This window comes from Peromyscus leucopus, chromosome 7 (assembly GCF_004664715.2).
Source record: "Peromyscus leucopus breed LL Stock chromosome 7, UCI_PerLeu_2.1, whole genome shotgun sequence".
Lineage (NCBI taxonomy): Eukaryota > Metazoa > Chordata > Mammalia > Rodentia > Cricetidae > Peromyscus > Peromyscus leucopus.
In genome coordinates, this window is record NC_051069.1 from 118,660,188 (window position 1) to 118,673,374 (window position 13,187).

The window sequence follows — 13,187 nt, forward strand, 5'->3', positions numbered from 1 at the left end:
GATACTTGAGGTTTATTCCAAGGCCCAAGTATATAGATGTACAACCAATGCCAAGCAAACTTGGACTAAAGACCCTGGCTATGGGAAGGGTCTTAAGGGATCTGATCTTCCTGTCTGAAGCCTTGTGGCCTGTGGGCACTGTGTGAAGTAGAGGCCGAATGAGTGGTTGGTATCTTGTCATGTTGTCAACATGTGAACTGTTCCTCTAGGAAGACACAGAAAGGACCCAGATCCATGTCCTGGCTGTGCAGGCCATCACGTCTCTAGTGCTCAGTGCAATGACCGTGCCTGTAGCTGGCAATCCAGCCGTAAGCTGCTTGGAACAACAGCCCCGGAACAAGCCCCTGAAGGCACTCGATACCAGGTTTGCCTGAGTTCCTCCGTGGGCTGCTTTCTATTGCAGAGGATGGTGAAGTGGTCCACGCCGCTTTTAACTTCCCATAGCCCTTTTCTTTGTTGTAAGAATTGGTGTGACATTGTGTCTTTGGCCCTGCCCAGGGATATAGATCCAAAAGTGATTTTTGTCATCGGTGACAAGCTGAAAATTTAGTGTGAAATGTTCTGGGCTTCAGGGGGTGTTCAGGCTCAGATTTATGGGTCAAGAATGAGCACCTGCTGAAGGGTTTGTTTGCTGCTAGACCAGCTGCTTCGGGCAAGTGAAAGAGAAGTCCTGGTGGGTTTCACTCCTGTGACATTGGAAAAAAGCAAACATGTTCTTTCCCTTGGTTCTAAATTGTAGATTTGGAAGAAAGTTGAGCATGATCAGAGGGATTGTTGAACAAGAGATCCAAGAAATGGTTTCCCAGAGAGAGAATACTGCCACTCACCATTCTCACCAGGCATGGGATCCTGTCCCTTCTCTGTTGCCAGCTACTACAGGTACAGGAAGGAGCTAGAACAAGAATGTGGCTAGCATTCTTGCTGAGGCTTAGCAAGGAGGCTGCATGCTGAGTGTATTGCCCCCGTTCACAAGTCTCATGCTTTGCCAGGACGTGTACCACCATGAGCACCAGAGTGTATCATCTCACTTGAATGAAGAGAATTTTGTAGGTTCTTTTTCTTTCCATTGTGTATATTAATTGTACAAGTTACTGTGTTACATAAGGACATTTTCATACAAGTACATAATGTATATAGAATGAACTCCCTCCAAAACCTCCTTACCCTTCTCTTTGACATCTCCCTTTGTTATTGTTGAACAAACTGCTTCAATCTTATAATTACCTTGTTTTTTTAGGATTTGTTTGTTGCTATAAATTTAAGTACCTCGACGGCTTTATTTGGGGGAAGTTTCAGTGTAGAAATGCAGTGTGTCATGTATCCCAAAATGGTTTGGGAGACATTGAATTAAATGGCCATGGGCTTGGACCTTGAGGAACCTCTGTCCGGGCCAGTAGGATGGGTGGAGAAATGACATACTTGCTCTCTAGGGTCTTGAGAGAGGTGGATAGATAACTATGGGAACTCAAGTACAGCTCTAGGGAGGACATCAGAGTGCCCTGGGAGAGAATGGGTGGTGTGAGATCTAATGCAGTTAGCTTGAGGCAGCCATAGAAAAGGAGATAGTCTAGTTTGCCTACCAGGCTTGCTGGCTCAACAGGTTGCCAAGTGACAGTACTCTGAGACCTACTGGGCCTCTGTGTATCTGGGCCATCCTGCCAATGGAAAGGATACCCAGATCTGTCACCCAAGATCAGGGTCTCAAGCAGTGCTATGCTGATGTTTTACAGGTGCCCTCATCAGCCATGACAAGCTACTGCTGCAGATCAACTCAGAGCGGGAGCTAGGCAACATGAGCTACAAGCTGGGCCAGGTCAGTTGCACCATTCCATTCCCTCCTTTGAGGACTATAGGCTGAAATTATAACCAGCCTTGTCTATCCTCAGGCTTGAGCCACATACCACATTCAGAAGAAAGTTTTATTTACATACATTATTCTAGATTTAAATATATTGCATATAAGCATGCAGATTTATATACAACATAGTGGAATGATGTGATACGGGAGAGAGCCAAGAAGCATGAACGGTCAGGGAGGACAGAATGGAGTCAGCTGAGAGCTGCCCAGGCAGATGCAGCACTGAAAGCTTCCTGGCTGCTGGTCCAGAGGGCAGCTGAGTGTACAGCTTAGCAGGCAGCAGGCAGTTGAACATCACACTTTAGAAGAGCCATAAGGATAGTTGACAGCTGCTGACTGCAGGGGTCAGGGAGCTATGGTACCCGCTGCTTTTCTAGACAAACCCCTCTGTTCCTTCCTACCTTTGCAGAGAAAATTCTGCCCTAAGATAAGTCACAGTGATGGTTAGAATTTGAAGTGCTTTTCATGGAGTGTTTCTAAAGAGGAGGTGATGAACAAGATGCCTGGGCCCTGGGCCCATGACCGTCTTCTATGTCCATGTCCCTGGCTCTGTGGTCACACTATGCCTTCTGGCTCTGTTGCACTCATCTAACTGTTTCCTTCAGTACCTGAGTCCAGCTCCAGTGTCTGCAAGCTGAATATAGTAGGACTATGTGGGGCCAAAGTATAGTTCCAGCTTTGCCTTGCGTGGAATACCTTTCAACTATCAAAAAAAAAAAAAAAAAAAAAAAAAAGCTACTGGGCTGAACAACTACTTTCCAGAAAGAGGTGGTAGAAAGGGCTGGGTGTGGAGAACACTGGCATCTAGAATTCATTCACAATTCTCAGCTTACCCTCACTGAAGGTGTCTGAGATCATAAAGAAAAATGCGAGAGGTTTTGTAGAGGAGCCATCAGAAGGGAGGTCACTGTTCATACTGAGAGTGCAAAAGCCACTTCCTCTGGAGCTGCATTTGGGGCCTTGGGGCTCATGGCTGCCCCTTATACCTTCCTAAAACAAACACATCTCCTTCTGCATCCTTGGAGAAATTAATCTAAGCAAGCAGCTCAGACAAATGAATGGGACCAGGTTTGTAAAATCCATGTATAGTCCCTTTCTACAGGGACGGTAGTGCCAATTTTTGGAGCCTCTTTTACTTCATACCCTTTCCAGACACTCATTCAGGCCTTAAACCTAAGGTCAGAGTTTTTCTGCCAACAGTTTAGCCCTTGTCTGCCTACCCAGGGGTTCCTCTGACAGTAACATAAGGGTCTGAATGGGATAGATCATTACAGTGGCCATATGTGCTCAGGCTGGAGGACTGCCTTGTACCTGCCCAACAAGAACTCGAGGCCTCAAGAATGTCCTTAACACTGGTGCCTGCTTCTGTGGCAGGTGTCCATACACTCTGTGTGGCTGGGAAACAACATCACACCCCTGAGAGAGGAGGAATGGGATGAAGAGGAAGAGGAGGAGGCTGATGTCCCTGCTCCAACGTCACCACCTGTGTCTCCAGTCAATTCCAGGTTTATACTGCCTTTTTTTTTTTCTCCAATAAGCAATTTGAAAATTTTTCTCAGTCACTTGATATGTTTGGGGTCCTTCTTGAGGTGAACCTCTCATCTGTATATGGGGAAAATATCCATGTTTCACACTCTGCAGAAAACACCGTGCTGGGGTTGATATTCACTCCTGTTCGCAGTTTCTGCTTGAATTGTACAGCCGCTGGATCCTGCCATCCAGTGCAGCCAGAAAGACCCCTGTCATCCTCATCAGTGAAGTGGTTCGATCTGTAAGTTTGCCTTCTGCTCTTTCCCCTCATCAGGGACACACATGCACATACTACACACACACACACACACACACACACACACACACACACACACACACACACGGACTAAATACACTCCACAGACACATTACACAGGTACCGTAGCACTTGTATGCACTAGATAGATACCATATGCAAAAGTGCATATATGCACACACACCCTCTGGTCTGTAATGTCTCAGAACCTGTAAAGGAACTCCTGCAGCCTCCCAGGTATGGAAGGGCAGAGTGTCTGAAGTTGGTGACAGGGCAGAGTTCCTTTTCAGATCCAGAGCAGGCAGATGCTCTCAAATGTAGCACCAATGTGTAGTGTAGTATGCTAGTTGCTGTCACAGTTTCAAAAACCCACCTTGTCCGTCTGTCTGTCTCTTCCTGGGTGGTGACAAACAGCTGTGGATTCCTGGCTATTCCTCTTCTTAGATAAGTAGATAGTCAGATAAGTAGTCTCATGGTACTGCAGTGCTCTTCAGCTACAGCCCAAACAGGGTATTTACTTTATGAGTAGCATCTATCGGTATCGACGAGGCTGGAGATAAAAACTGAAAGGCTCTAAAATAGTCACTAGGTCTTTTTAAAAGTGATAGTGGGAGCTGGAGAGAGCAGTAGTTAAGAGCACTGGTTGTTTTTCTGCAGGACCCAGGTTCTGTTCCCGGAACCCACATGGGGGCTCACAACACCTGTAACTCAAGTTCCAGGGGATCTGAGTCCCTCTTCTGGCCTCTCTAGGCACAGCGCACACGTAGTGCACCAGCATACATGCAGGCAAAACACCCATTCACATAAAAATAAATAAAAAGCAAATACATATATAGTAGATTAGTGATAGTGGAGCCAGCAAGATGTCTCAACAGGTAAAAGTGGTTTCTGTGCAGATCTGACAGCCTGAGTTTGATTCTCAGAACCCACAGTAAAAGGAGAGAACTGACTCCCAAGAGTTGTTTCCTGGCTTCTACACACATGCTGTGGTTTGCGCACACCGGCATTTATACACATGCAAATACACTCAATGTTATTAAATAAAAGTAACAGTGATAACAGAGAGAGAAATGATTGTCCATGTCTCTCTCCTAGGAGTTTTGAGGGCCTGACCCTGGATTGATGGACATTGCCTGAAAATGATCACTCCTATATATGTGGCAGCTGAGATCCAAGCTCCTCTGTAGTGTGCATGCAAAGGCATTTTTAACATGATACTCTGTGACCACTTTTACACTGTATTTTAAGTCTCTCCAGTCAGGACTGAGGATTCCCCTATTATTCTCCCATGGACTAGCCTTGCCACCCACTGCATTTTAGGCTCTATTTCCTACATTCCTCCGGGTGTAATGCTCTCCTTCTTGTTCTGATATTCATCTCTCCAGCTTCTCGTGGTGTCAGACTTGTTCACTGAACGCACCCAGTTTGAAATGATGTATCTAACGCTGACAGAGCTACGGAGAGTGCACCCTTCAGAAGATGAGATCCTCATTCAGTACCTAGTGCCTGCCACTTGTAAGGCAGCTGCTGTCCTTGGGATGGTGAGTGAGAGGGAGTGCAGAGGCTGCCCCCATTGAAGCCACTTGGGACTTCTCTGCTTTGGGACCTGGTGTTGGTCAAATGTGCTGCCTACATCTTTACTTCCAAGGCCTGTCCCAGGCCAAGCTCCGTGGCACATGTGAACCACAGCTCTAGTCAATCAAAGAACTCAGTGCCTGTCGGGACCATCCCCACAGGGGACTGAGGTTTCGTGGTGCACATGGTTGGAGAACCTGTGCCCCTTGGCCTCTATGCCATTATTGTAGTACCTCTATAGGACAAAAGGTCTAGAGGCACCAAGACAGCACAAGTACTCGAACTGTGCCTTGCTTCTGCTGCCACTCTGTCACTTGGGTCTGATAGTGTCTGGATCCCACTGTGTCCTTCGGCCTGCAGTCTTCCCTGGTGACCCTTCACAGTAAGCTTACACGAAACTTTGGGAAACACAGATATCTATCCTTCACATCATGATTGTCTGGGTCCAAAAGTACTGCTGTCACATAGCACCCTAGACAGGGCAATTTATAAACAATAGATATGGACTGAGAAATCCCAAATCAAGGTGCTCTGGGGATGCCTGATGTGTACTTCATACCTAGATTCTCCCACTCATTATTATTCCTCATTATTCTGCTGCTGGCTTATCAGAATTTAGCTAGTATGACTTGATTTTGCCTTTCCTAAATACGTATTCGGTGATTCTCAGAGAAAATACATCAGCTACACACATCTTGTTGGTGCATATTGGAGGGCATCGGCATGGCCAGTAAAGGAAAGTGACTGTAGACTGTTGGCACAAGCCCTTTTGCCCTGTCACTTAATGTTAAATTAGTATCATGTTTTTAAATTATGTTAAAATGTTATCATTAAATGTTAAAAATTATCATGTTTTTAATGTATGTTTCCTGGAATCCATTTCTGTGATAACAATAGAAACTTGGGCTGGAGAGAGGGCTCAGTGGTTAAGAACCCTTGGTGCTCTTGCAGAAGACCTGAGTTCGTTCCTAGCACCCACATTGCCAGCTCACAACCAACACCCTCTTCTGGCCTCTGCAGGTTCCCATAATGCACATGTGTATTTAACAGGTGGAAACTTACACACATCCCACATACAAAAATGAAGGTAACTTTGAAAGAAAGAAACTCCTTGTTCAGTAGACGCACGAGTGGCTGCTGTGTGGGAAGTAGTTGGGGCTGCTGGCAGAGTGATGTGGATGAGCTTCTTGGGGCCCATTCTCCATGGGCCTTATGTGCCATGTCTTCCCTTTTAGTAAGAGCCTTGCCGTTATCACTGCAGCCACAAGTCCCTCTCTCCGCTGCCTGTCCAACCATGTGCAGCCTGACAAAGCAGCAGCACACACAGGTCGTGGCGGAGCACAGCTCCCACATCTGCTTATTGCTCTGCTATAGAATCTGTTGTCACTGAACCTAGAGGCCAGAACAGGTATACAGCATGGGTGGCCATAGCCTGGGCCATGCTGATGACTTAGCATCATCCAGAGAACAGGAACAATGAGCACTTAGTCCCCCTGTGTGAGCACACTCTTCAAAGCGGGCATCTTCTGGGTGCTGTCAGGCCTGTGTCCTTGTGGGAGGTCCATTTTCCTTCATGGGGGGGCTTCAGTGGCTTGACTTTCCTTGTAACTGTGGTTTTGTGCTCAGGCCCAGGTTCCTCAGGCAAAATGTAAATCAAATGCATCAGGCAAATAATGGTGATTTTTAAAGAACACCCCCAAGGCAGAATGGCGAATGGCTCCAGTTCCCAGCTCTGTGTACACAGGCGCCTTCCTTGAAGGCAATTGTCTTGAGAGGCTTTTAGCCTGTCCTGTGTTGTGACAGATGGTGTTGCACCGCTGCATTGCTTCTTCTGGGGAAACCTGAGCAAAGGTCTGTTCGCCTCAGATAGGCCACTGATGGTCCAGTCCAGCTTGTAAACCAGTATATTGATTGGCTTTCCTCACAGCAGCATGGGTGAAGGCTTACTTACTGGAGCTGAGTGACTTCAAAACAGCTGCATACTAAAAACTCCTCCCATGGCATGGGTAATGACACCCCAAAAGCTGCATAAATGGAGACACGGCACTCTTCTCCCTCTTCAATTAGCCTTCTTCCCAAGCAAGACCAAGTGCAGCTGGGCAGGATTATATGCAGTGTGCTAAGTTTCGGGTTTCTGGCCTTTGCTACCCCTGCTATGAGAGAACATAGTTCTGTGCTTGTGAGAGTCTTGTGTGAATCCAGCTCGTCTGATTTCAAGATGACACGACTATGTCATGTCCAGAGGACAGTGTTCCACAACGTACATCCAAACTGTCACTTTTCTTTCCTCACTGTTAGATCTGCAGCCTTCAACAGCATATCCTGGTGTTAGCTTGCAGAAGTGTGGTCAGAGGCCTAAAGTTGTACTGTCCTTAGGAAGGACATATGATGTCATGGGGACACACAGGGAAGGGGTGAGAAGGAAACAACCGGCAAAGACCAAGACCATTAAATACAGACTCCCCTGGAGAGGGTTGGGTGGCCTCTTCTTTGTTTTTGGTTTGTTTGTTTGATTGATTTTTTGAGACAGGGTTTCTCTGTGATAGCTCTGGCTATCCTGGAACTCGCTCTGTAGATCAGGCTAGCCTTGAACTCAGAGATCCCCCGGCCTCTGCCTCACAAGTGCTGGGGTTAAAGGTATGCGCCACCACTACCCAGCAACCAGATGGCCTCTTCTGTCATGAGACAAATGAGTTCTCAGCCAGCCTTTCCTGGTAGGGTATCTGGTAGGACACAGTCAGCCCCTGAAGTGCTCCCTGGGTTGCATCACACAACAGCAGTCTTCACTGCTGAAGGAGTCCTATGTCAAGGTGTGTGCTGGGTGTCTAGGCGTAAATTCAGCTGCCACATTTAGAATACCCAGAGAAAATGATACCTTGTCAGTCCAGGTTAGCACAAATTAATATCAGCTTCACAACTACCAACAAGCTTTGCTAGGAGGAGCCAGACCAAGGTTCATTATAGTGAAGAGAGACACAAGGCAAAATCAGCTGAGGGAGAAGGTTCCTGGGTAAAGCCTAGAAAACCAGGTGTGAATACTGTTCCAGAATAGTCATACAGAACACAACTCATCCATCCAGTAGGTAGACAAGGAGTAGACCACACAGGGCAGCAGAGCTCAGAATCCAGGGTTGTCAGTGAAGGCAGCTTACAGAGCACCCTCTGCCCAGCACGTACTATAACTCCAAAAGGAGAGGCAAGTGTGAGCACAAATCACGTTTTCTACGTAAGGTAAATTTGCTCTCAAGTTCAGGTTTGTAGATTGGGTCAGCACTTACACCAACCTCTCCTGCATGGATTTGAGCCCCTGTGTGGACTCTGCTGTGTACTGGACTACAACCAGGCTCTTTCAGCTTCAGGGAAACAGGCCATTGGCAGTCAGCCATCGGTCTGTCTCCAGCAACTCATGTCTGTGCTTGTTGTATACAGGATAAAACTGTGGCAGAACCAGTCAGCCGCCTACTGGAGAGCACACTCAGGAGCAGCCACCTCCCCAGCCAGATCGGAGCCCTGCATGGCATCCTCTACGTGTTGGAGTGTGACCTCCTGGATGACACTGCAAAGCAGCTCATTCCAGTTGTTAGTGACTATCTGCTGTCCAACCTCAGAGGAATAGCTCAGTGAGTGGAGATGGCTGGGTGGGCTGCCGGCTTTGGTGTGGTCTTAACAGCAACAAAACCAAACAAAAAAGTCCTGTTTGACTTGCAAAGTATATGCTAGAACTGGTATGGTAGCTCATGCTTATAATCCCAGCATTTGAGAGAGGTTGAGGCAGGAAAATCAGCATAAGCTTGAAACCAGCCAGGGCTACAGATGAGATCCTGTTTCAAAAACAATAACACAGTGCGTGCCAGGTCCTGGTAGGTGACAGGCAGGGAACCCAGGAGGTTAACCTTTTTTTAGGGCACAAGTATATGTCAGAAGCTTTCTTGGATTTCTCTTAGCAAGAAGAAAAGCCCTTCCTCGGCATCACTCTCCTATGGCACCTAGCACAGTGATGTGGACAGCAATCTTGTCTTCTCCACCAGACTTAGCCTCCTCTTTAGTTTCTGATCAGCCCCATGTTTCCTGTGAGGCCCTTTATTCCTGCTCTGATCTCTACCTCCCCTCAAGATGCCTTACATGCTGGTCCTTTTGAAAACAAGTCGAGCCCATCACAGCCCTATTTTAGAAGCAGAGGAAGGTGCTGTGACCTGATGGAGCACACCTGGACGCTCAGAGTTTGGGACATGAGTTAGGGGTGAGAAGGGACTTGGAGGAAAAGCCAGCTGTTCTGTGACAGGATTGTTGATTGAGAAATGGAGAGTAAAGTTAAATGAAAGGTTTGGAGATGGTGAGGTCTCAGGCTGACAGACATAGCTGCTGTGAGGAGGCAGCATTCTGACAGGTGAGCAGAAGTACATTTCAGGGGCCCAGCAGGCAGTGGCAAGTTGAGCTGGGACAGAGATAGCGGCTTGTAGGAAGGCGCTTTCTTCCCTGTCATCCTTGCTGAATAGTAGCTTCCATGTGTGCAAGGTAAGCCAGCAGCCACCCATTGTCCTGAGGTTCCAGATCCTGGCCTGGAGCAGATTTGGCAGGTTACGTGAAAGCACAATCTGCTGAGGAATGAAGAGGACATAGGGGACTGGGGCGGGTGTGAGGAGCTTGCAGTGCCCAGTCAGGTAATAAGAAGACCATGCTCAGTGCTTTGGGCAAAGGTTCCCATGTAACATACAGAAGTGGTGGCCAGTTCCTAGGAGAGACAGTATCATTTGAACATGTCTGAAAGGGTAGAAGGGTGTGTGGCTCCTTTGTTTATGGTGGCATTGGTCTAACTCATATGCTAGCCAGGTCCCTACTGTTGCCACTGGCAACGGGTACCAACTGGAGATCCCATGAGGTAGAGTGTTACAAGTTGGCACATGCCACACGTGGAGCAAACAGACACCCTGAACATCTTGAACATGAAGAATCTGCAGGAAGAGTGAAGTGGCCTATGAAGAGGTACAGCATTGGGATGGTGTGCCAAGCTGAGACCAAGCAGCTCTGGAAACAGTGTAGTCACTAGGCCAACCAGGTGAAAAGGCCTGGAGAAGCTGGCATGGCCCGGGGCTCTATACTCAATAGATGTGGATGGATATGCTTTAAAACTGTCCCCACTGCAGACAGCCAGGGGCTGCTGTATGTGATTGGGTATGATTACTGTCTCCCATTCTCAGCTGCGTGAACATTCACAGCCAGCAGCACGTGCTGGTGATGTGCGCCACTGCATTCTATCTGATGGAAAACTACCCTCTGGATGTGGGACCAGAATTTTCAGCATCTGTGATACAGGTGAGGGGGCTCTGGATGGGTTCTGTTGGACACAGGCAGGTTTCCTTGTGGACTGAACCAGTGGGTCATTGTGCTTTTGAGGATAAGAACAAGCCTTTCTCCTTGTCTAGATGTGTGGAGTGATGCTGTCTGGAAGCGAGGAGTCCACCCCCTCCATCATTTACCACTGTGCCCTCCGGGGTCTGGAGCGTCTCCTACTGTCTGAGCAGCTCTCTCGGTTAGATACAGAGTCTTTGGTCAAGCTAAGCGTGGACAGAGTGAATGTACAAAGCCCACACCGGGCCATGGCAGCCCTAGGCCTGATGCTCACCTGCATGTACACAGGTGAGCAAGTTGTAAGGGTCATAGACTCACCCAGTGCCACTGTGCCTGGCCTAGCTTCTAGGAAGTGAAGCAGGAACATACTCAGCAACACAAGCTAGACCTCATGGTGTGGCAGCCTTAGTGTGGCCCTAAACCAGTCCTGTCACCTTTCCAGAAATTCTAGGGCTCAAGGCAGCTCACATGATACCACCATGTATAGGTATCAGAGCTGCCTCTGACCAACGCATCCCTGAGAGTTGTAAGAAAGTTGAGCTGGGTCCTACCTTGCTAGGGACTTTAATCACCTGTTTTTGAAGGATCTCTGCCTATCTGGTTAAGATCTATGTGAGCCACTGACTGCTGATTTCAAGACTCTTGGGTTTCAATCCTATAGCCTTCTGAGTGTTTCTGTTTCAGGAAAAGAAAAGGCCAGTCCGGGCAGAGCCTCTGACCCCAGCCCTGCTACTCCTGACAGCGAGTCTGTGATCGTTGCTATGGAGCGGGTATCTGTTCTCTTTGATAGGTAAGAAATGTAGCACAACCCCACCTCTAGCCTCGGTAGTCATTGACCATCCTAGAACCAAAGCCAGAGCAGTTGCTTCTGTATCTATTTGCTTATCCTCTTAAACTTTAAAATGCATCTTGTAGCCATTTCTCCAATTCACGTATATTCACAGAGCACCAGCTGTAGCCAGACTCAGGGACAGCTGGGCCCATGCCCACTACAGCCACGCCCTCATGAATCCCGCAGTCCACTGCTAAGGAAATAAACACGCCTGGGAGTGTGCCCAAGTGCTGTGGTAGGGCTCCGGCCACATCCACAGGAAGGCACCCTTGGTTGGCAGAGACACTGCCAAGTTTCGGAGTCAGTTGTGTGCTTCTCAGCTGAACACCACAGTTGTGTGTGCATTAGTGGGGTAGTTATAGGTCAGATCTCTTTCAGGATGTGGCTAAGGGCAAGTGTTGAATGTTGAGAGAAGACTCAACAGGAACATAGATGGGGTCCTTGTTTGGTAGAAAGAGAAACTCCTGGTTGACAGTAGTGCTCTGATATGAGGACATGTAGCAGTGAAAAGTTCTTAGAGCATTTTGCTGTGGAAAGCCTCCTCTGTAATGTCACCATCCCACCCTATTCTTGCTATTCCTTTACAGGGACCTTCCTGCAACCCTGCATTATTCTCCTCATTGTGGCAAAGATCACCCTGTGCTCAGATCAGTTAGGGCAGCAGAAGAAATGCCTGGGGGTCACCTTTGGCTTTTAAAGCTCATACCCTCATTGTGGTCTGAGCCCCACTTGGAGCATTTCTGTGGGTCAAGGGCCTCTGAGCCTCAGTCCATGTTGGCTCTGTGGGCAGGACTGAGAGACCAGGAACCAGGGTGAAACTCAGATCAGCTCCCCTCCTTACAGGATCCGCAAGGGGTTTCCCTGTGAAGCCAGGGTTGTGGCAAGGATCCTGCCTCAGTTCCTCGACGACTTCTTCCCACCTCAGGATGTCATGAACAAAGTCATTGGAGAGTTTCTGTCCAACCAGCAGCCATACCCACAGTTCATGGCCACTGTAGTATACAAGGTGAGGGTGTCCATGTGTGGGGACAGAGCAGGGGGACGAAGGTGGAATCAATCCCACACTTCTGGTAGGCCTGTCATTGGGCCTAGATTCAGCCTGTGAGGTGGGTGGCAGCTGTGGCCCTGGTCCCCCAACCCCACCCCACAGCCTGACCTTGTGCTCAGGACTCTCTCCTCCCCAGGTTTTTCAGACTCTGCACAGTGCTGGGCAGTCATCCATGGTTAGGGACTGGGTCATGCTGTCCCTGTCCAACTTCACACAAAGAACTCCAGTTGCCATGGCCATGTGGAGCCTCTCCTGCTTCCTTGTCAGCGCATCTACCAGCCCATGGGTTTCAGCGATGTATCCTTCTGTGGGTCTTTGACCATATTTCAGTCTCCACCAGCCCTTCCTTATTCTCTTAGCATCAGGTTTCATTGAATGTTTTGAAACTGAACTCTACAGAACCCCACAGGTAGCAAGGTGATGCTTACCCTTCCCCAAATATTGGTGCAGTGAGGACCAGCCTCCAGCAGCTCAGGGTCTGAGGGGGAGACTACAGAGTTGGTGGACTATCAGTTAGCTTGACTTTTCTATCTGAGGGAGTAAAACTTAATTCTCTAGTCCAACAAGGGGGCTAAACTTAACTCTCTGAGGCCAGAAAAAACCCATTCAACAGGTCTTTCTCTGTTCTCTCTCTTACCTCTTTTATTTTTCCTTTACAGCTTATATATCCCAACAAAATGTTTTGGGCTATGTAAAAGTTACAATGTAGTTACACTCTATTTTTCAAGTGAATGATTAT

General features: G+C 48.0%; 1 protein-coding gene across 3 annotated transcripts in view; it reads left to right on the forward strand.

Annotated features, from left to right (window-relative positions):
- The window catches only part of Htt (huntingtin), a 137,729-nt gene that overhangs the window by 119,871 nt on the left and 4,671 nt on the right, over nt 1-13,187 (forward strand). For 2 of the 3 annotated variants that reach the window (XM_028870825.2, XM_028870827.2), the window contains exons 55-66: nt 210-364; nt 740-879; nt 1,731-1,813; nt 3,233-3,363; nt 3,500-3,629; nt 5,030-5,185; nt 8,649-8,839; nt 10,418-10,532; nt 10,643-10,856; nt 11,253-11,358; nt 12,244-12,406; nt 12,585-12,745. In XM_028870825.2, the coding sequence (XP_028726658.1) occupies nt 210-364; nt 740-879; nt 1,731-1,813; nt 3,233-3,363; nt 3,500-3,629; nt 5,030-5,185; nt 8,649-8,839; nt 10,418-10,532; nt 10,643-10,856; nt 11,253-11,358; nt 12,244-12,406; nt 12,585-12,745 (1,745 nt within the window). Of the gene's footprint in view, nt 1-209; nt 365-739; nt 880-1,730; nt 1,814-3,232; nt 3,364-3,499; nt 3,630-5,029; nt 5,186-8,648; nt 8,840-10,417; nt 10,533-10,642; nt 10,857-11,252; nt 11,359-12,243; nt 12,407-12,584; nt 12,746-13,187 lie in introns of those variants that run through there. The other variant, XM_037208186.1, reaches the window with a different exon arrangement.